Raw genomic sequence first — 24,300 nt, 5'->3', positions numbered from 1 at the left:
CAGGTTTCAACACACACGGCTCAGAACAACGCTTTGGTATTATATGACAGAGGACTTAAACCAAAGACTCAAAGAAAGGTTGTGGAGTGTGTATATACTTTTTAAAAATTATTATTACTTAAAACTTGCCACACCAAATTATTTCTTTCAAGTTATAAGCATATTTGATTTATATAAACATCTCTTTAAAGGTTTCTCAGGAGGAATGAAAAAAAGCCCTACCAACTCCCCCTTTTTATAATAAGCCTTACAAATTAAAAAGTTTACTTAATAAAATTCATTTAATTTAAAAAAAAAAAGCAGGGCTGGCAAGACTGTTCAGTGAGTAGAGGAGCCGCCACCAGGGATGACAACCTTAGTTAGATACCTGAGATCTGCAATACTGAAAAGAAAGAAATAGATCTTAAGGACCCACACACTTACACACAATAAATAAGGAAAAGAATTCATTGTCTAAAGAAGACATACAATGACCAAATGCGTTTAGAAAATTCCGATAATCTAATTACAGGTTTCTCAATCATGAATAAAACAAAATCTTAAAAATAAAATATATGAGGCAAGATTTAATTTTGACATAGTCTGAGAAATATGAAAACCTCCCTCAAACCAAAAGTGCTGTGCAAAAGAATTAAATAAAACATGAATCTATCAAAAAAGTAAATCATGACCAGTCAGATTTTATCCCCTGATAAATCTAAAAAAAACTAAAAAGACTAAAATGTATTACAAAGTGCCCCTTTTGTGTTTTGACTCAAAGGCTGTTAAGGCTTGGAGACAGCTCAGTGGATCAAGTCCCTGCCGTGCAAAGACCTGACTTCAGATGCCCAGCACCTGTGTAAGAGGCAGGCCGTGTTGGTGCAAAGACCTGAGTTCAGATGCCCAGCACCTGTGTAAGAGGCAGGCCGTGTTGGTGCAAAGACCTGAGTTCAGATGCCCAGCACCTGTATAAGAGGCAGGCTGTGTTGGTGCAAAGACCTGAGTTCAGATGCCCAGCACCTGTGTAAGAGGCAGGCTGTGTTGGTGCAAAGACCTGAGTTCAGATGCACAGCACCTGTGTAAGAGGCAGGCCGTGTTGGTGCAGAGACCTGAGTTCAGATGCCCAGCACCTGTGTAAGAGGCAGGCCGCGTTGGTTCACATCTACAACCTCACTGCTGTGAGACAGATGCAAGCAGATCCCACAAGGGTCTGGCCAGGCAATCTTACCCAAGGGGTGAGCTCCAGGTTCAGTGAGAGACCTTGTCTCAAAAACTACCATAGAAAGCAACAGATGAAGAAATCAACACAGACCTGTAGTTTCCACATTTGTCAACACACGCATGTGCAGCACACACACACACACTCTTTCTTAGATATTCTGAGATTACCTACTAATGACAAATGAGGCCTCTTCCCTGAGAATTTTATCAAATATAAGTTTGTTTTGCTAATACATTTAATACTAACATCTAAAATTTTAAGCAGAAAAATCCAAAATGCCAAGGCCAAGACACACACACATGAAGATAAGGAAGCAGATTTCCAACATGACAGCTCCAGACTCCCCCAAACCATACCATGCTCACCCTGAAAATGAAATTCCATAGATGAAGTCAGGTGCAGTGAAGAGGAGGCATGCGGAATGATGTTAGAAACATAAAGCTTGTAATTAAGTGCATTCTAGAGTATAATAACCCACCCTGGAACAAGATAAAACATTCAGAACTTACTCAATGTAAAGCAGCTAGACCTTATACTCCCACAGGAGTACAGCACATGACAATGAATTATGAACTCAATCCCATCTTGTAGGCCAAATGGCCCATGAAGTCAGCACACATGGTCCCTCCAAAGACACTGTTAATTACGGCCTCAGGTTTTGGCCCAGCAGAGCCTACCACCTTAAAATAAGGCCTGCAGAGAGCCCTCTCTTCCATCACAGAACTACACAAGAAGGCTACTACATAAGTTTTATAAAAGAAAGCGAGATTAGGCTAAAAGAAAAAAAAATACAGTAGACTACAGCTAACAAGAAAAAAACAACACTAGCGTTACTTCCAACATGAGTGTCTTAGCATTTTTATAGACTCAAAAGTTCCAACATTGCAGATTAAGCTGAAAACAAGTGAACTGACAGTTTCTAGAGTTAAATTTACTTTATTTATTTTTATTTCTTGAACTTCTAATCCTGAAAAAGTAATCTATCCATTTTCTAAAAAGGATGTGACTCAAAAAAATGGTAAATTTTGAAAAGTGCTTTTCTATTTTATAATAATAAAATGATTTCAAGATCTGTAGACTCCATGGAAAATTAGTATTTTATACTACTAAGAGAGGCGGTAGAGTGAAGTGAAAGGAAATATAACAGCATAATTTAGCCAAAATGGCCCTAATAATAATGTTTTTCGTTTTGAGGCAATGTCTCACACTGGTTCAATCTGGCCTGATACTCAGTCTGTAGCCCAGACTGACTTCAAAATATTGGTGATCCTCCTACCTCAGTCTCACAATGCTCAAATTATGAAAACAAACCACCACATCCATAGATAATGCTTTCAATTGATATACAGGAAATTATAAAAAGAAATGGATGTGTTCCACCAAACCACAACACATCTACATGCACTAAAATAAGGAGCACTCCCCCAAAAAAGAAAGAAAGAGAGGGGGAGGGAGGGAGAAAAGAAGGAAGGAAGGAAGGAAGGAAAGAAGGAAAACAAGGGACCAAATAATGGCTCACTGGGTCAAGTGCTTGTTAATCAAATTTGAAGACTCAAAATCAGGTCCTCAGTCCTCACATAAAATGTCAGGTATGGCAATGCACATCCCTAAACCAACGCTAAGAGATGGAGCAGGAACCCTGGTATTTGTTGACTCACTTATCCAACCAATTGGGGAGTTCCAGTAAGAGACTCTACCTCCAAAAGAAAAGCAACCGAGGAAGACCCGATGCCAACCTCTGACCCCACGTGCGCATGAACAGGCACGGGTATCTACACACATGGGCAAGTGCACAAGCACACACATACATGCCACATGTATTACAGCACAAGCAATAAAACTGTCTTCCTCTTCAATATCTGCTTTGTATTTTGACTTGGGTCATGTAGCAGTACGAAAAACTCAGCTTCAAAATTATTTGAACAAATTTGTACTTCCCTAGCTCGTACCATGCTAATGTCACCAGTATTTGTTTATGCACAACACACAGATTTTCTCAACTAAGAAAATATACAATGTAGGTTTATGCATCAGATTTTACGTTGAACTTAAAAGTTCTATATAAAACTGTTTAATGTCACAGGGCACCTTTACAATCTCTCATTCTTCATAGTACTTTTCTTAGACAGGTGTGGTAGCACATGCCCATATTCCAACACTTGAGAAGGTGGAACAAGAGAACTAAGGTGGAAGTCAGTCTCTACTCAGCCAGAGTCTGTCCTTATACGATCGCTGAGGAAGCTTTCATGGGCCAAGAACACTAATATTTTTACTCTGAATTCATAAAATCCACCCTAAAATAGAACTATCAACTGTTTGTCACACAGAGTTGGTTATACAAGTCTATAAAATGACAATGTGATCAATGGGAAGATGCTACATGCAATAGGTGTGTACAATCTATATCTGCACAAAATCTCACACCAGTTCTTACAAATCTAAGTGGTTTTCTTTTTTATGGATTTAAAGTTCTAAAAGTTGTAGGGGGAAAACACCTATATGAATATTACCTATCACCTGAAGATACTACAGTTCTTCCAACATTACCATTGCTCAAATGTCTGATTCACTATTTCTAACTATTTTCTAAGTCAACTTATTAACTGAATTTGAAAAAGTAATTTTGTCTTTTCTTATAAAAATGGAATTATATTATGTTATTATCAACCAAATTAATCATGTTATTGAATAATTCAGAGACCAAACTTAGGTTATATAAATATTGATAGCATAAAAAGACTTAAGAGAATTGGGCATGGGGTGCCTAAAACCAATTTCAAATGAAGAACTCGATGTTGTAGATTATTTTAAGATCTGGTACATTTGTTTACACTATGGAACTTTGTTTTAATGATACAAAGATGTGTTGCATTCTTTTATATTTCATTTGTTTAACTCTGTGAAGCTGTGATTCTTTGCCTGTCTAAAACATTTGATTGGTCTAATGGCTAAATGGCCAATAGCAAGGCAGAAAAATGGACAGGCAGGGTTGGCAGGCGGAGAGAATATATAGAAGGGGAAAAAGAAAGATAGAGATCTAGGAAAAGGTCCCTTTAGTGCTGTGATAGATAGGCTGAATCCCTACAGATAGCTGTGGAGTTGCAATTACTGATGAGGACAATGGTTGCTTAGAGGGAAGCTACTGAATTTAATGAGAAACAAGAGCTCAAAGGCAAGCATTTACAGCTATGGCGTCATCACTACATGATCTTCTAGGATAACTCATTTATCAAGAACAGTATACATATCTACTTATTTGTGGTTTTCAATCTTTTCCTAGCATATTCATTAGTACATTAATTATTTCAACATTTCATTTGGGTTTATGGATCGTATCAAACACCTCATTAATGTTCTTCAAAGTTAATGATTTTTTTTTCTTTTGGGGACATGGGATCTCATGTAACCTTGAACTTACAATGTAGCCTTGGGTGACCTTGAACTCCTATCTTCCTTCCTCTACCTCCTAAATGTCAGAACCATAATTATGAACTACCCAAGCCTCTACTGGACAGGTTTATCTCACCTAACAGGATATTTAAAATCAGTGCACAACTACACTTCCTTACAAATATTACATAAATCATCCATTTATTTTCCTGTAAGTACCTTCAAAATTGTAACTGCCATTGCAAAATGGTGGCAAAAGTCACAGCACTAAACTGTATGGTCATGTGTATTATATCCCAATAAAGTTGTTTCTAGGAATTTAAATCATGGAAACACAAAGAAGCCAATAAAATTTCATTTAAAAATGTAAGCTATTCAGAATTAGGGGGAAAAAATTAAAAGATTAATCCAAAGCCCAGATCACCCCCAAACAGACCAACCAGCTAATTATCTATAGTCACTAAAACAGCTCCGATATCGTCTGTTTGTTAGGACAGTATCAAGGGTCCCGCACCTGAACACTCTAACTGAAGGGCCTTAGCAATCCCACTAGGGATATGGTGATCCATCATTCATAATGGAATTCTTAAACGCAGCACTCAACAAACACAAGACTCCTGCATTGCAGATGATGTGTCTCAGGGCAGGACTGCAGCGGCAGAAGCAGTAATGAAGGACATGAACGATGACAAGAGAACAGGCTACCTGATGGGACTTGCCCAGAACAAAGTCAGAAGACACAGGAGGGGAAGCCGGGAGGAGGGATCCTGAGAAAAAGGGGCAGATAATCAGAAAACATGAAGCTGTATTATTTCAACTACTCTTGTTTTCTCTGGTTCTTGTTTTGTTTTGTATTTGAATGACTGGCAGATTCCAAGGCCTACTGCATTCTAAGCACTGGGTACCAGCAGGCTACATTGTAGCTCTTCAATCCATCTTTCTAGTTACATCATTGTCAGTTCCGCATTACCTACACAATTTCTTCACTGTCTCCTCTATCCACCATGACTTAATCTTCTACTCGGACCTCTTTAAAAATTTAATAATAAAACTATTACTACTGCTGCTAATTATTATTATTATTAGTTTAGTTTTTTTGTTTTTTGAGACAGGGTTTCTCTGTCCCTGGATGTCCTAAGAACTCGCTCCATAGACCAGGCTATCCTCGAACTCACTGGCTCAAATAGAAAATTTTAACTGTAAGAAACTTTTTAAGCAAATAAAAAAAAGTCTCACTTTTACTATGAGTGCCCTGAAACCTCCACAGGAACTAAAACTAAGAAGAAAAGTGAGATGTTCCTGGAAAACCATGAGAACTGACGGCTCCTCCAGCTTCTGTCTATCGAGCAGATGTTTGGTCTTATCTTTTCCCCTTCTCTTCTCATAACACGTCTGTCTCCACGGAGTGTTCATAAAGGAACGAGGGGCTGAAGGTTAAAACTAAGTAATGCTAATGAAGAAGTGCTGATATCAAGTGACGGAGTGTGGCTTTCATTTCCTGACCTCTTGTAGTCATGAAACAATACACTGGAAGTCATGCATCGCACAGCATGCAACACTACTAAGAATTTTTAGTATCTAATACTCACCTAAACCTCTTAAGGGAAAAAAAGAAGCAGAAAACCAAAGTGGAACACACCTCACACCCACACCGAAAGCAGTGTACTCTACTGAAACAGAAGGTCAGTGTGAGATCACGACATTACCCTACAAAGTTTGGGGACAGACTGGCTTTCTTCAGTATTTAGTAACTATGCTCAAGGTTATTTTAGAAAAGGATGTATCTCCTTCTTCCCCCAGACTGAGTTTTTGCCCATGACTGTCTCCATGTTCACCTACCATGCACTAACACCATGCTGCATACAAGGACGCAGCACGGACTGTTTATTCTCCAATAAACTTAAACAAGTAAAATGAGGATTACTATCTGCATCAAACCCTTAAAAACCTTAACAGACTCAGGCGGCAGAGGCATGTGGATCTCTGTGAGTTCCAAGTTCCCAACAGGCAAGCCAGAGCTGTTGTTACACAGAAAAACTCTGTCTTGAAAACCAAGACACGGCCCCTCAAAAAATACGTGCTTGAGAATATTAATATATCTAAAGATAAAGGATCTGTTAATTAGTGCAAGAATAGGAAGCAGAAAAAAATGCAAGAGGGGTAAGGGCTGTTGGAATTCTTTACCCAGGAGAGGAGCCCCAGTGTGCCTTGTAATCAATACAGTCGAAGTTCTCCCTATAGGAGAGAAAGACCTCAAGACTTCCATGCCCATCCCTAATGTTCTCTGATCAAATTCTAAACTACAAAGTAATAAGCAACATTTGGATTATAATTTGACACCTATTTAAATCATAGGATAAACGATCATACATGTTCCCATGGCACACATGCACAGGGGCGTGTGTATGTATGTGTGTGTGTTATTCCCACCCCTCACATCTACAAGAATATGTGCCTCTTATTCCCATACCTCACATGCACATCTGTGTGTATGTATGTGTGTGTGTGTGTGTGTGTGTGTGTGTGTGTGTGTTACTCCTACCCCTCAGTCAGTGGAAAAAAAAGATGAGTCATTAAAGGAAAGATTGTTCTGAAAAGAATGTTGATGAAATCATATTCCATGTGTAGCATCGAAAACCAAAGGACAGCTTCACACTATGGCTATCCTTTAAAGGTATTTATCCTGCAATGTTTTCGTGTTGCTTAATGTTAGGGTTATAGCTTCGACTTTTATGCATAAAACCTATAATACCAAAATGTCATATATATTATACAAACTGGTTAAATTTTACCTTCTGAAATAACTGAAATGTAGCAGGAGCGGTAGTACACACCTTGTAATACCAACACTCAGGAGGCAAAAACAGAAGGTTCAGGAGATCCAAGCCAGCCTCAGTTATACAACAACTTTGTCTTCAGCATGAATCCCTGTCTCAGAACAAAACAAGACAACCTCTAAATTTTGAGCTAAACTTTGCAAGACAAAGCAACTAGAATTCACACACCTGGGCAGGATATAGAACTTAAACATAAAAAAAAAAGAAAGAAGAGTTTAAGGGATTTTCTTATTTTAATCAGTCAGCCTACAGCTGTGGTTCTCAACCTCCTAATGCTGCAACCTCGCACTGTACTGACCCCCACCCATAAAATTGTTTGTGTTGCTACTTTGTAACTGTAATTGTACTATGAACCACAGCAATATCTGACATACAGGGTATCTGATATGCAACCCCTGTGAAAAAGGCTATTCTACCCTTTAAGGGGTCATGGCCCACAGGTTGAGAAACAGTAGCCTAAAGCCTTACGTAAAACCTTCAGTGAGTTATTCTACATATAGTAAGCAGACATCCACAGGCTGGCTCTTAAGATTTATAATGCTGGACTAAGCACACATCTGAGTAAGGGAACTCTTGTTCTATTGTTGGCCGCCGCTCTGGGTTTGGTACCAAGCATTAAAAAAAAAAAAAATGATTTATATTACTGCCATAGCTCAGAAATACAATTTTATAATACTCTTTAAACATTTGGTGACCCTCTCATTATTGATCTATGTCATGCATAAATATATCTAAATCCATTTGTCTATCCAACTGAGCCTCCCTCTCTCTCTCTCTCTCTCTCTCTCTCTCTCTCCCAGGCTCAAGTCCCACCTCTATCTTCAGGTGACTGAGACTACAGGCACAACCCTGCTCCCAGCTTCTCATGGACACTCCTGCCTGCCACACTTTTATACTCGCTTACACAGACATGCCAACTGTCCCCCACTGCGCCAATGACTGGTTTATGATCACTAGTACTACTGCAAAGAACAAAGAACAGATCTAAGTCCGTGTGGCAATTTTTTAATAAAGGACATTTAATATGAAAAATCTGAGAGTTCCCATCTTGTTTCAGTCTTAGCACACTAGCTAGCAAGACCTAAGAAAGATGAGAAGAGGAGACCTGAGTCTGCAGACGTTTGTTCTGTGTCCTTCTCTGATGCCCTCACAGATCCCAGCAGCGGCACCCTGCTGGGTCAAAGCAGCAGGAGATTCATGGCCCCAGGGCCCATCAAAGCCATTAGGAGCACCCCAGAAAACAAGTGGCCCTTACTGGCTACAATGACTGTGTACTCTAGGTACGGGTTTGCTGTACCTTAGGCACCAAGTAGGTAAGAAATAAGGATGCGTACTTCATTCCTTTAAAGATACAAAGAAAGTTTAAGAGGAGCAAACTCTGAGAAATGAATTTAACTCCTGCACTAGCTACTATTGTAAATAAACTAATGACATTTAAATTTGGCTTGAGACCTGGCAGAACTTCTGAGATAAGAAACCAAGTCTCTTCTGTAAATTGTATTCAGAGTTAATATGCTCTGGGGCAAAACTGTTTCATCAATCAGTAACAATTCACAGAAATGTGTTTTATTCCAATCACCATTTTGAATGAGTCACCATTTTGAATGAGAGACCATTCTCAACTAGCACACTGCTTCTGGATGCAAACTGGGCAGGCTGGTAGAGGGAACCTCTCTGACCTGCTATGGGAAGCCTTGCACAGAGAACTGTGCCATTTTAGTCTGAGGGCATTCTTTATGCCTGTATATGATATCAATCAACAATTACACATGACTTTCGAATTCATGTATATATTACATAAATATAAGGACATGCCAAGACATACCTAGAACGGAAAAGTAACAATGTTCAATATGAACAAATTATAAAATTGGATGTGGGTCAGTGGAAGAGTGCTTGTCTTCCACATGATAGGCCTCAGTTCAATCCCCAGTAAAAGGGAAAAATATATAATAACAAATCACGTATCTAATAAATATGAAATTTTATGCTTTACCAAATTAAAAATTATTTTAAATCCTCTACAGAATATCCACAGGGAAGAAAGTTAATCCTCAAATTATGTCATGAGGTATCACTTTAAATTGGCTAATTACTGTTTTCATATGTAAACAGTTGTGAGGGGGGGAAAAAACCACATTCTCTCCAAATATAAATGTGACCACTTGGCCACCTAATTAAGAGTTGATGCCAAACAATAATGAAGTTTTGTCTAAAATAACTGGCACAAAGCCAAAAACAGACAAAGCAATTAAATAAGAATGGCCCAGCAGAATACTGAAAAAGCAATTATATTTAAATAGAAATAAATATAAATTTTATTAGCATGAGTGAAAAGAAAATTAGACCTTTTGTTTTAAATATTCTCTTTAACTCAGCAATGATCCAACATCGCTGCCCTTAAATTAAGTTACCTTTCACTTGCTCTCGGGTTTCTCTACCTGTGGCAGGTCTTAGGAATACAGCAGGCAGACTGGAGAGCAAGCTTTCGGCAAATACGTCATGACAGATTTAAACACTGTATTTACTTAAAACTTAACCGACCCAGTTATTTTAGGTTTGGATGTCATAAAACAATTTTTGGTTTTATCTCTGTTGGTGATTTTTTTTTCTTTTTGTTGACGGTGGGCTGTCTAGAAGACAAATTTTTCTCAATAATGTTTTTCCCCCTTTCCTTTTGAGGTATTTATAAAACCAAAAACAATTATTTCTGGGTACTTAATTCCACCCTCTAGGGCATGAAGTGTGTCTGTTATCATACAGAACACTTTTAAACCTCAATGATAATTAAGAAACATCAAAGCAAACCCAGGCTGTTTCACAAGGAACCAGCACCTAGTCTTCTGGCTACCGAATGACATACTTCTTGTCCCCCTGGAGTACCACCAAGAGTTTTATTTTACCCAAACAATAGAATGTACATTCTTAAGGTAGTCTTTACTCTTTTAGGGATCAGGTAAATCTGATATTTAAATGTAAACGCTAAAGGCAATGAAAGCAAGAACAGATACATGGAGCTACATCAAACTTAAGAGCTCCTACACAGCAAAGGCAAAAAAAAAAAAAAAAGTAATAAGCAGAATGAACAATAACCCACAGAATAGGAGGAAAATATTTGGAGAGTCAATTTCTGATGTGACAGTAATATCCAAAATATATAAAGAACTCCTAAAACTCAAAACCAGAAAAATGGACAAAGTGGACTAAAGCCAAAAAGGGGTTAGTATGCCTATGAAACCACCACCAGAGAATGGAAGGTGAAGGAGAGCCAAAAGCCAGGGCTGATGGCTCACGTCTGTAATAACAGTTACTAGAGAAACTGAGGCAGAAGGACAGTAAATCCAAAGTTCAAGGCCAGTCCGGGCAACTTCATAAGGTCTCATCTCAAAACACAAATAGAGCTTGCCTACAGCTCAGCAGCAGAGTACTTATCTAACATCTAACATGGGTGAGGCCCTAGATTCAACCATCAGCTCGTAGAGGGTTAAAAAGGTCCTGACTCCAGCCCCACACAGGGATGCGTCACGTCATAGCTGCCAGTCACGTTTCCGCCACTACCAGAAAGAGCAACAGCTGCTGGTGACAAGTCGGAGAAATTAAAACACATGGACACATTGGCAAGACCATGAAGTGGTACTAACACTATATATAGATTATATATGTATATATAATATATATATCATGATCTTGGGAGAGACAACGGTTTGGGGTTTGTCTCTTGTTTGGTTAGTTCTGTTTTATTTTTGATACCAAAAGTGAGAAGGAAGAAAACATTACGTAAGTTGGACTTTATCAATATTTAAGATTTCTCATCTTACACTGACGGACAGTGCTAGGACCTCTTCTGAGGGTCAATGTTGCTCCTGGACTGAGTGGTTATCATTGTGCATGCAATAAAATCTTGTCTGGAAAAGAATTTTAAACCTCTTTCAAAAATTTCTAACACTTGTCTCAAAAGCCATCAAAAAAGTAAAAAGGCAGCTCGCTGAACAGAGGAAAAGTATCAGGCAATCTTAATCAGATAAAGGACTGCCACCTGACTACATCGAGAGCCGCGGAATCTCCACTACTGAAAAGCGGCATAGGGCCAGAGAGTGGCTCAGCAGGCAAAGGTGCTTGCCCAGCCTGACAGCCTGCGTTCAGTCCCTGCAATCCACAGGGTGGCAGAGAGAGGTGACATGCACTGTGGCACACATACCTCTCAACTCCTACCACAATGTGTAAGAGAGAGTTTTTTTAAGACCACAAGAATTTTTTTTTAAAGACAACCCAAATGGAAAACAGGCAAAGGACACACGTGATCCAGCAATTCTTTTCATAGGTAATACCTCCAAGAGAAATAAAAACATGTCTGACAAAAATAAGTGGGGGGAGGGGGGCTTATAACAAATGTTCTCAGCAGCATGACTCATAATATCAAGATGTCCATAAACTGATGAAGGAAAAAGAAACTGTATCCCTATAATGGGGTATTCTTACTGTATGTTTTAAATGGTGATTGCACAGTATGGGAATTATCTCTCAATAAAGTATTTAAAATACTAAAGTAAACCATTATGATTTATATCATCCTATCCTATAAAGCAAGCCATTGGAAAACAAAAACAAAAACCCCTAGACACTACCTAAGGGGTTCTTTGGCCAATAGTATGAGCAGGCAATGAAATAGCTGCCTTGCATAAAGAAGTGCATGCATGGAAAAATGCCACAACGAAATCCATTACATTGTGAGCTCGCTTTAAAATCCTGCTTTCCAAGACAGCCCCAGATACCGAATAGGTAGAGATGAAGCCACCAGAACCAATAACGTTCATTCCCATTCTCTGCCTTCTCACTGAACTGGAACTCACCAATGCGGCTAGGAGGGCTGGCCAGTGAACCTCACGATCTAGCTGCCTCTCTCTGCTTTCCCAGCCTGGAGAACACAAGTGCAAGCCATCCAGCCTGGCCTTTTGTAGGTGCTGGGGAGTGAGCCATAGGCACTCAACCAACTGAACTACAATAACAGCTGTTTTGAAAGTTTTTAAAGAGCAACTTCATTATGAAATTTCAAATGGAATCTTTTTTCAATTCTAAACCCACAAGTGTTTGTCTTTGTTCTTATCTGAAAATGATCTACACCCATTCCTTTTCCTCTCGAGATCACAGCAACAATGGACACACATCTACAAAAACCAGGTGACAGCTATGGCACAGAGAGCCACAGCACAGCAGAGCACAGGAAGATTCACGGGCTACATTATTTTATAGACTTAAAATAAGCACACACAGCTCTGCAAAATCTTTTAATCATTTTGCAGTGTGTAAAATTAAGAGCAATAACCAACATAATCATCCACATATCTTATTCGGTCAATACAAGAAGGAGTTATAACATACCAACCATAACAGTCATCAGAAATAACACTTTTGTCCTCTGAGATTAAAGGAGAAAATAAGACTTTCCTTCCTGTCAAAGGTATTCAATTCTCCCCTCAAGTGAAGTTCAGATGACAACAATGTGACTGGCAAGCTCCGCACAGGCAGATCTTGGCAACTCTCTACTCTGTCTATCTCCTTGGCCAGTTAAGCAAAATTCCTTCACTAACTGTGAGTCTTCGCAGTAACTCCTACAAAGCTCATTACTGCCTCTGTCAGCCTATCCCCCATGTTGCGCATTTATCCCTGGGATGCATATCAACATGTGGCACATGTCCTTGACATGCACAGAAGAGCTGCGCCCCAGGACAGCAGCATGCACGACAATAGTCTCCACTCTTACTTCTTTGTGGTTGCTGGGATGTAACCGAGAAATCTAATAACTGTGACAGTGGGGCCTTTTGGGTTTTCCTTGCCTTTCCAGACAGTGAAGCTGCACAGACTCTAATGAAAGGTTAAATGAATAGGAATAGCTGACAAGACATACAATAAAGAAGGAGCTTGGTAATCCACAGACACTGAGCAGAGATCCTTGGCTCAAGCAGAGAAAGGACAGCACAGCGTCCAGTCACAATATTTAAAACAGCTTGCTATACACAGAGGCTTTGTGTCTGGGTACACGTCTGGCTTTGGGCTAAGAGGGAAAAAAAATACTAAAAAGGAATTTCAGTATGGGGCACTTGGGCAAATGTAAGGTCATAATGAGAGAAAAATGTTTTGTGTGGGTTGTTACATCTTTGCACTAAATACAAAAAGAGCAGGGACAGTGAACTTGAACCCCCAGTTCCAAGACAATACCGTACATAATGTCAAGTCTTAAACACTGCACCTAGAAGGCAGGCTTGCTGTGACTCCCACTGTGAGATACACAGGCAGTGACTCAGTTGGCAGTTCCACATCCTGCCTTTCCTGCAGAAGGATCCCTGATACCGGAGTTCTGGTCCTTAGCCTGCCTAACCGGTTACAATTCAACTGAAATTCGCAAGCACCTTGGACTCTGTAAAACTGCCTAGCGGTTGCTATAAAGAAGATGAATTTATCATGCTGGCAATTTGTAAAGTACAAAACAAACCTCTCCTAATTTCAAGGGGCTACAACTGCGGAAGGGCTTTTCCTAGAATTCTTCATTGCCAAAGTTAGTTTTCGCCTGTCTCACCATACCTTCCAGGCTGTATTCCTTGAGGAACACATCTGAAATTAGTAGAGCAAAACAATCTAAATTACTATGAAAAGAAGCAAAAGTGTTCCAGAATGTCGAGGAAATTGCAATAAGGAGGACGAAATTCACACTGTTATATACATAAGTTTTTTAAGAGAAAATGATACACTTCTGTTATGGCAAAAACTTTTAAAATGATGTCTGTACTACCGCTCTTATGAATATTCATGAGATAGAATATAGGCTCACAACAACTGGTAAAGGAAACTGAGAACGTGTTTTAAAACAAGAGAGGCTCTTTGAACGGCCAAATTAAATTATAGCTGAACTTTTGAGTGTACTGAGGGTTCTAATAAGCAACAAATAAAGACTTTTATTGGCCAGCAACACAATGAGAGCTACTGTGCAGGAAGACTAATCTGGGCAGTTTATCTCCCTGGATGTAAGATTTACTTAAACAGTAAATAAATGTCCAATGTAATGCCCCTAAAAACTAGTATATAAATAATGAAAAGCAATCACGATCACTGATTATTTAATATAAGCATATCACAAATTTTACTGGTAGGACTGATAAACAAATATGAAATCAAATGCCAAATTGTGAAAACATTCAAGTCCTGCCATTTAAATGCAGCTTATTTCCTGATTAATAATATATCATATTTGCAAGTGATTTTTTGTTTATGTTTACAAAATGAGGCCCTTCTTTTGAAGGAAGTTTCTCTCCAAAATATGTAGTTGTACACAGAGCTACTTCAAAACATCATCTATGGAGAGAAGTACCTTTCTTTTGTGAGCTAGAGTAAGGTAGTACGTGCCTCGGTGGCTGGGTAGGAAGATGCTATTAATAGGAGTTTGAAGGTGGGCCTGCCAACACGTGAATAACTCCTTCAGTTGACAAAGTGACACACTATACTTAAAATATCTTTGGTTGAATTTTTCCTAATTCATATCACTTAAAAAGTACAGTCCTAGAAAGCTTAGCTGACTCCTTAACTGCTTGCAAAGGGAATTCTGCTGTTGTCGCTACTGTGTGCGTATGTGTGTGTGTGTGCGTGTGTGCATGCATGTGCATGTGTGTGTGTGCATGTGTGCATGCACAAGTGTTTGTGTATGTGTGTATCTCACCTCCAAGCCTAAACTCTAAGCCAGTATTGTGAAACATTCTGACTTCCAGAGTACTTTCTGTAAACGTTAAGTATATCTAATAAAATCATGAGGCTCCCTCTAGCTCTGTGGAGAGCTTACTAACCAACTATACTATGTAACTCCTGACCAACAAGAGATGTTGCAGGGAAACTGCTGTTTTCAACTCTGTTTCTTGTCAGGATGCAGATGTTAACTGAGACCATCTGCACAGGAATTCAGAAAGCACCACTCCTTTATACATTCATTAAGTTAAAACTATTAATTGCTCCCAAACTAAGCTTTATGTACAAACACTCTAGAGTGAAACTGGCCTGTCTGAACTATGCTTGCATTCTTAAATTTTGATTTACTCACCTTGTATAAAATAAATTTCAATTTCAAAAACCAACATGTGAACATTTCAAACAAATTCAACTTGCAATCTGGTCTCAATTTTAAAAGCCTACCTTTAAATTTTGAAAAATCTTGGAGCACAGAATAGCCCACTTTATTAACAGTTCATCTGCTGAATTTATGTAAAACAAAGATACTGATGGTAATTTGTAGAAAAAAAATCTTCATGCACCATAATATTTATATACAATGCTGGTAATGACTTTTTTATTGTTTAATCTTTTCAGCAATTCAGTATTGAATATTTGGAGGTTGTAGTTATTTAGAAGACTATAAATAATATAGTTGAAGTATGCCATTGATGTTTTGTTCATCTTACAATAGTCATAAAAGCCACTACTCCACTGGCAGATCTCTCCAAACAAGTGAGTATGAACATTGCTAAATCAAACTCTACATGCTTGCTAAAGCCATTTTTCAAATGTTTGCAGAATATTTAAAATAGCACTGAAGCTTAACTCCAAAATTTAAAGTAAGGGGAACCGCTAGCTTCAAGTCATCTTCTACTTTGGACTCCCTTAATACAGGAAATATTCCCAGGAACAACAAAAAGAACAGCTCCCTCTCCTCTCTCACCCCCACCCCCCCCTTTTTTGTGCCAGTGTCCAATTTCTTCTTTTCTGAACAGCTGTATTATCCAACTTAAGTTGCTCTGCTAATTTCAGTCCCTCAAGGACTAACTTGGAAGGCAAAAAAATACAAGAAAAGATCAATTTGCTGGGAAAGATCAAATGAGAAAACTGTGGGGACAGCACCAGGGCAGCTTGTGGAGAACTAAGCAGACCTGTTCTTCATTAACCGCCGCTCTCTAGGGACGTCACACGCTACCTGTCCGTGGGCTTTATTGAACCGCCTAACCCGCCTCTCCGTTCCATTCTTCTGGGCCCAAGTGAATCATATCCTGCTGCTGACAAGTTAGCAGGGGACTGCGGCTGCAACATGAAAGTACTTTTCTTTCTTGTCTAAATCAGGCAGATTTTTGAAAAGACGACACAGCATTGACTCGTGACATGGCAAGATGAAACGAGAGGTCTGGGCCGGTCTTGGAGCTTCGCAGATAAAAGTAATCAAATGACACTCCTGGAATGCAAATTGGCATTCTTGACTGCGGCAATTGCACAACCATGAAACATCCCTGACAGCAAGCAAGATTAGGACAAAATGTTATGTAAAGCACTGAACTCAAAACTCTCACTTGGAAATTCAAACTGTAACACTTACATTTTAATACAGCAACAGTCAGCTCTGCTTTTGTCTGCTTCTTTTTGTAATCACATTTCCCCGCCTGACAAAGAACTTACATCTCAGGTAGAAGAAAAAAAAAATCAGGTATTACCAATGCACTAGTGCTATTAATATTTTCTCCATATTTATTTTAAAAATCCCATGAGGTTGATTTTTTTTTACCCAAAGTGTTACATGCAAACACAACGCAACAATATTCTCACTGGATTGGGGGTGGGGGCATTTCAGACATGCCTGCAAAGATCCCCTATACAAAGTTCAGACTCAGGTTGACTAGTCCTTCCCTCAGGTGAAGCTAGTCCTGTGCTTTGGCAAAGTGATCAGCCAGCAGTCTGGGTTTAAAATACACAGCTCTCCGGGAACAGAAAGAGTACCTACAACACAGAACTTCATTAAGACTGAACAAGTTTAAATGAAACGGCTACACATCATACGATAGAAGGCACAGAAGACTTTAAGGGTTCACAGGGGATTCTCACATACTTGATTCCAAGGGGTGAAAGGGAGTTTTATCAAACTGCACAAGGCTCAGTACTAGAGGACACCTTCAGAACAGAAACACTTAGGGCCGGAAATAAATTCCACTTAGAGCATGCGTCTGTACACAAAAACAACGAAAAGTGCAGGATACCGAACAGTGGAAGACAAATGCACTCAGCCACCGCTCAAAGTGACTCTGAGAGGGAATAGATCTGTAATACTGGCCAGAGGAAGAAAAAGGTGTGCAACTGGCTTTTATAATGGTCCTTGTGTAAAATGCCACTACAAGAAAATCTCCAGTTCTAAACAGATATATTTCTCATTTTGTTTTGATGCCTCACTTAAACACAGGCTCCAACAACTACAACTGTCCACGAAGCACATAAAAAATAATAAAACAGGCCACTTTCTGCCACTTTAATCCTGGGTACACAGGATTATTTTATGATGTCTTTTGTACATCAGTTTTACAACAGCTTGACTCTAGGGTAAATGGGAAGCATCATAAATCGCACGCTGCTTTCAAAACCTCTTTAATTTCTGCCAGCATTACTGTAACCGCAGTCATGGGTGCATTTTGTATGTGCGTGTGTCTACATTTGACAGTACCTTCTCCTTCATTTCAGTTGTGACTTTGATCTCTGAAACAAGAGATGTCACATCAGGGGGAAGGGAAAAGGGGGAAAAGTCAACCTGCTAGCACCCCTGTTTCTTATACATCCAATCTACATAGGGCCCACTGCAAATCAGAGCCTCCAAGTGGGGGTAACAACAGCGACACTGGGTGGTAGGGAACTCCAAGGAAAGGAGTGGTCAAGCCCCATTTCTAACAAATGACTTCCCCGAAAGCGGACATCGCAGCTCATCGCTGGGTGAACTAATTGCCTGCTTCCTCGCTGCGAAGAAGTGGTCCCTTCGAGGGGCTGTGCAGGAGTCCCACTGCGCTGCGCCATCCCTTTTCCTCCACCATCTGCACCTACAAGTTTTCTGAAATCTTCTCCTCATCCCACGGGAGATTTTGTCTAGTTTTGTCTTGAGCCCCGTCCCACATTTTTTTTTAAAAAAAAAATCTGCCGCCTTTCACGCGTCAAATCCCACGGTCCGGTCGGTGTGGAAGTGCAGTGGGCCGGCTGCTTCAGAACCGCACTTTGGGAAAGCACACACGTGTCTGTCTAGCGGGACTGGACTGGTGGCGTCCAAGTCCTCCGCAGCCGCGCGGGCCGGCATCGCTGCGGTCCCCACGCGGGCCGCACCCCGGGGACCCACGCCCAGCCTCCGCTCAGGCTCTGCCCACGCCGGCTAACTTGGGAAAGTTGTCGCGGCTCTGGGTCCTTCCGTGCATCCCGCGTCCCCGCGTCCCGCGCCCACCCCGAGGGCTCCCAGTCCCCAGAGCCCACGACTGCCGGCCGCACACCTAAGACGCGGGAGCCCTTGCCCGCGCCCGCCCGCCCATAGCCGCCTCGAGAACTTGGGGCCAAGTTGGGGTGAGGGGGTGGATTTGGGGAGCGTCGCCGGCTGCCCGCCTCCTCGCGCCGCGGCGCTAGAGGAGAACGCGGCCCGCCGCGGCCCCGGGGCGTCCCGCCCGGGTCAGTCCCTACCAAGTGCAGACGCAAGCGGGCGGAGAGGAGGTGGAAACTTCTTACCATCTCGGCATGCTGGTTGTCAAGTGCAGCCCCCGCCTCTTGGTCTCCTCTTAGCGGCCGCGCCTGGACCAGCCCCTCGGTCGCCTCTGCTCGCCCGCCGCTCGGCCTGCTCCCTCCCCCGCCCGGCCGCTCCGGGCCGCGCTCGCCGCCCGCGCCACTCCCCGCCCGCCCGCCCGCCCGCGCGCGCCCTCGCCGCGGCCCCTCGGCGGCCGCTCAGGTGACTGATTTACACCCGCGCCCAGGGTCGCGCTCGCTCCCCCGAGCCGGGCCGGCGCTCCGAGTTGCCCCGCTCCTCCCCGGGCCGAAGGAGAAAAGAAAAAAAGGGAACGGACTGTCCGGGAGGGGGGCTGCTGGCGAGGCGGGGTGGGGGTGCGCGCGGCGGCGCGGGTGGCTGGGGGGGGGGGGGGACCGGCGACCGTGCCAGCACAAGTTTCTGCTCTCTGCACAACTGTCCAGACTACAGTGTTTGCCGCCTGTTTGCTTGTTGTCCTCGAGCTTTCTAGGGGCTTCGTGGAAGATGTCTATTCCTCCCCCACCCCCACCTTGTTACCCCCCCACCCCCTTCCGTGGATGGAAAAACAACTTTGGCGCCCCCCGGGGGGTGCGGGCGTGGAAGTGGAGGTGGCCGCCAGCGCCCAGCTGTCAACAAGGGGGAAAAAATGCGAGTAGCGGGGAGGGGAGAGGGAAGGCTGCGAGCTGCCGAGCGGAGGGCGCGAACTTTAGTCCGACTGCGGGCGCAGCGTCCCGGTTCCCGGCTGTTCGGGTTTTCGGTCCGCTCGATCCAGCTCCGTTAGCCCCGTGCGGTGCCGGGGACCGAGACTCGGGACTGCGACTCGCGGGGACACCCGGCAGAAAGTTGCGCACAGCTGGGGGCGAAAAGTTTCTGGGAGCGGCGTGTTTGGTGCCGGCGCAGACGGCGGCTTGCGGCCAGGGCTTCCTTCCCCTTTCCTAGGTCTGGGCCTGGAGCTGCGGCGGGGCGGGGGAGAGAGAGGAAGGAGACTGCCACTCTAGCGGGCGCCCGCGGCTGGACACCAGTCACACGTGTGGGGGACACTCTGCCGACCCGAGTTGCCCTTCCTGGAGACATGGCCACAGGCAATAGGCTCGGTGCGCACCCGCCAGCAGCTGAAAGGGTAGCTCTTAAATGGAAGCAAAACACAAAGTCGGGCTGCGGGACCCGGGTGGTGGTGGGGAGGCCTTAATCATGCTCATCTTTCTAACGCACACAAGGTGCCAAAACCATCTCCGCTTCGTGCAGATTTATCATGGCTAGGGCAAACTTTTTGCTTATCAGTCTTGGGAGGAAAGCACAGGTTTCTAGCACGCTCTCTGAGCTCTAAGAAATCAGAGAATCCGCGAAGATTTGGTTGGCTGAACAACAGGCTTGATTACTGTTTCTTCCTGAAAAGAGAAAACCGTTCCTCCCCGTCCTTTCTCTCTTCCCCAAGCGGAGGGAGAGACTGCATAATTTCATTCAGAGGTCAGAATTAAATTCCTTCGAAAATATGTAGCCTTGGAATTAAGGAGGCTTTTTTCCTGTACAGTCATAAGTTTAATGTACATTTTCACAATAGTTAAGATTAACTTTTTTTTTTCAGGATCCATGCCTGACTAGATCCCAAATAGCAACAGCTGGCCTGAGAATGTAACTCGGCTTATTCACGTGGTAGACCCAGCTTTTTTTTTTTTTTTTTAATAACAGGGCCTCCAGCACCTGCAGTTCTGTGGTTCTGTGTACTGGTTGGATCCAATTCCTGACTCCTTCTAGGCCTGTGCAAAGCAGAGTTCTATTCACTTCAGAATTTGTGGATTATATGGGTCATTTTTGTATGCTACAATTTGTGTGGTAAATGCTTCTCACGTTATACAAAATACTGTAGTGTTTGGGCACATGGTTCATCTCTAATTTTCCAATGAGAGACAGTTACTTTTCTCACTGGTAAAAATTACAGGTTAGGCATCTACCCCTTATCCACATATGTTTAAATACTTGTTATCAAAAGAGGCTCATCTCTAAATGACTTGATGAAGGTGTGGAGCCTATTCCCTAAACATAACTGTAACATCATTCTGTAGTTTGCAGAAACTGATTACACAAGGGATAATGATGACCAAATGTTCATACTGAGCAACCGAGGAGCATCCCAAGAATTTTCCAGAAACAAGCCAAGTTCTGGTGTGTTTTTCCTCATCGTGAAAACATGAGAAAAACTAGCTGCTAATTTCGGAGTCATTACCCATACAAACCCATTCACACACTTACTGCTTTGGAGAAGGGGCAGCCCTGCGATTGCCAAACAATTGCATTCACACAGTGTGTTTCTGGCGGCACACCTACACTTGCAATGTTTGGAGTTTTTTCTGCATCAAGCGATGTGTAAGTTACATCTCCTGATTGATTCCAGATCTACCTGTCTGTTCTTGATCTACCTAAGGTAAGATGTGTCTATTGAAGTCCCCCTCCTTTCTGGGCAGTCAAGAATTGGTTGGGCTGAAGAGCAGCCTTTAAGAAGGTGTGGCAGATTTGATGGATGCCCTGGTCTCCTCCACTGAGTTTGTGTGGCCATTGGTACAAGACCCCAGATCCTTGTATCCTGCACCACCCTGATCTCCCTGACGCAACTCGCTTCCTTGTGTTTGTTCACTCTGTTGGATTCTACTCAAGTCTTGAGGCCTTTGTCTCTGTTCCTCTAACTTGCCAATCTGCTTTCTGGGCTTAGACCTTAGTGGCTCTTCTCTTCACTTGAAGTCTTAACCCGTCCGGGGTCCCTTCTTTCCAATCCCACATCATCTCCAGTTTTACTTCTGAAGAATCGAAGTTCTTTACCCACCATCCAAAATCCTCCTCCCTCTCTCTCTCCCTTTACTTTTCCTCTTGTGTGTCTGCAATCATCTAAGTTGTGGTTTTCAGTCCATGTGCTTGCTACTTTTCTTCAGCTAAAGTAAAGCTTCTTCAGGGCAAGGGAGGATCAAGGAATGTCAGAATTACACCACATTGATCTGATCACCACCTTGCCAAACAAATTTGCTACAGGAATATAGGGAAAGAATCCTTTAAGAGGGAATGGGAAACACTATTTCACCCTTCACCAGGGATCCCCAAAGAATTTTCTGAGGACCCCCAACAGGTCCCAAGGTCCTCCTAAAAGGGCCATGAGGTCAAAACTAGTTTTATTTCAGTAATAAGAGCTTGTTTACCTTTCCTATTCCTCTCTGTGCATTTTTGAAAGCCAGTGTGACATACACCATCACAACAGTCTGATGTGAGGCGGACGGGAGAATCTGCCTACCTGTTAGTCCATCAGCTGCCCCACGAGCGTAAATCAGTGCCATTCATTCCTCTCACTGAACGTTCGGGTTGTCTAGATTTTTATGTGCACTTGTTTGTTTCCTTTGCTGCTATAAAAATTACAAAAAAAACAATTTATTATAATTCTGAGTGTCTGAAGGAAGATATATCAAAAAATAAACGTTTCAAAAGCTAAAATCAAGGTACTTGTATTCCCTTCTGGGGCCCTTGGGAGAATCTGTTCATCCTTTTACACCTTAGAGAGGCTACGCCTTGGCTCTGAGCCCTTTCCCCTCTGAGGCTGCACTGCTCATAGCTCATAGACATCTTCCTTTCTCTGCCTGCTGCCTGCTGCCTGCTGATTGTAACCATCCTGTGATTCCTCTACATCATATAGTGCGACAATCCAGGATAGCCTATCTATGTCAAGATCTTAAGACTATAGATCATCATTATTAATTCTTCCCATTATAGAATAATAACAGCGAATAGTGTATTATTTTAAACAAATTGATAACTTTTAAAAACATCAGAACTTAAATTTCTAATAAATACTAATAGCTATTGTGCAAATAAATAAAAGCATTTTTTAGTTTTCCAAAACAATGAAAACTTAAAACAAGAAAAGGTTAGGGGTCATAAAACTGAGCAGTGTGACAATGCCTGGCCCCCATTATTGTGTTTCAGATTAAATTGGTTGTCCTGTGTATCCTGGCTATGACCGTTCGCTCTCTTTCCCTCTATCGTGACTGCCTTAGAGTTGAATATCCTACTTGTTTCTAGCATGAGGGAAAGTCACTGAAGACTCCTTGTAAAGATTACTTTGGTGAGGATTATTTTACTCACTAAATCTCAGAGTGGTAGAAAATGATCATTTCTGTGATCTGAATGTTAGCATGAGAGAATATGGTACCCCAAACAATCCTCACCTGCCTTGTGACCAGAGAAAACCTATGTTCCAGGGGAGATAAATGGAGTGGGAACATGAAGAATGCTAAGCAAGCTTTTCCTCGGTGTGCTGGGGATGGAGCCCAGGGCAGCATACCTGCCTGTGCCTGCATCACCCAGCTCCATGCATCCCCCAAACCTACACCCCTGATTGCTCAGATGCCCTTTTGTGGATATAATTAATCCTGTCATGTTTCTGTTACTTGCTGCTTTAAGTTTCCTAATGTTATGGGGGGGGGGGGGCTAGGGGACAACATGTTTGAAATTTTCATGTAGGAATTCCCTCATACTATTTCCCATGAAATTTAAATATCTTTCCTAAATTCTGAGAAATCAGTAAACGAGGGAAAGTGTTATAATTCTCCTGTGATAATGAAGACTGTAAACAGAGAGATGCAGTTAGAAGGAACCCAAAGAAGGACGGTGACACAGGGATTTGAAAGAGCTACAGGTGACATTTGCAGAGATGACAGTCGTCCGTTCAGTTTTGTCTGTGTTTGTGAGCACGTTATAAGTTTATGTTCCTGGCCATGTCAGCAGCTACCAATGAGTCGTCCTTGCAAATTAAAATAGAAGGCTATTTGCATAATATGTTCTTTTCATTATGAATTGTATTCAAAGAAGAACATGTTTTGGGGAAAAAGAAGTCTTTAAGTTGGCAATTTTAACCCTTGAGTTTTGTAATGCCGACGACCTTGGAGAAGGCCTTCTGCATTCAAAAGGGACTACAAGTTTTTTCAAGTACAAATTGTTGAGAAAATTTTAACTTTAGAAAAAGCAATTCAGTGTCAAATCCAGATTCATAGCAGATAAAATATTTCCATCCTTAAAAAAGATGGATGTACATGCAGCTGCATGTACACTGAGCTCTTGCGCCTTCAGAGTCACGCTTAGTAATGTGGCCAGTGCCAACAGAAGATGAAAAACCTGTGTTAAAAACCAAAGTGGAAAATATCAAGTAAATTAATATCGTCTACATTTAAACTTTTCATTCTAACAATTATAACTTGGATATTAAATATTGAAATTTTTATTCTAATTAATTTGTTTTCTGGGTGTGTATTTTTATTTATTTATTTATTTTTTTTGGTGGTGGTGGATGTGATTGTAGTTTTTTCTGGGAAAGAAAGGAAATTGTGAAGAGT

General features: G+C 41.8%; 1 protein-coding gene across 1 annotated transcript in view; it reads right to left on the bottom strand.

The window, feature by feature from the left end:
- The window catches only part of Bnc2 (basonuclin 2), a 399,076-nt gene extending 380,068 nt beyond the window's left edge, over positions 1–19,008 (bottom strand). The window contains exon 1 of the mRNA XM_041652806.1: positions 18,919–19,008. Coding sequence (XP_041508740.1) covers positions 18,919–18,921 — 3 coding nt within the window. The 5' untranslated portion in view covers positions 18,922–19,008. The remainder of the gene's footprint in view (positions 1–18,918) is intronic.
- Between the last annotated feature and the right edge of the window lie 5,292 nt (positions 19,009–24,300).

The sequence above is a fragment of the Microtus oregoni genome, unplaced genomic scaffold (genome assembly GCF_018167655.1).
Source record: "Microtus oregoni isolate MIOR12 unplaced genomic scaffold, Mior012 000005F_ref0000423, whole genome shotgun sequence".
NCBI lineage: Eukaryota > Metazoa > Chordata > Mammalia > Rodentia > Cricetidae > Microtus > Microtus oregoni.
The sequence above is the reverse complement of the archived record's forward strand: the minus strand, read 5'-3'. Positions and strand labels throughout refer to the sequence as shown.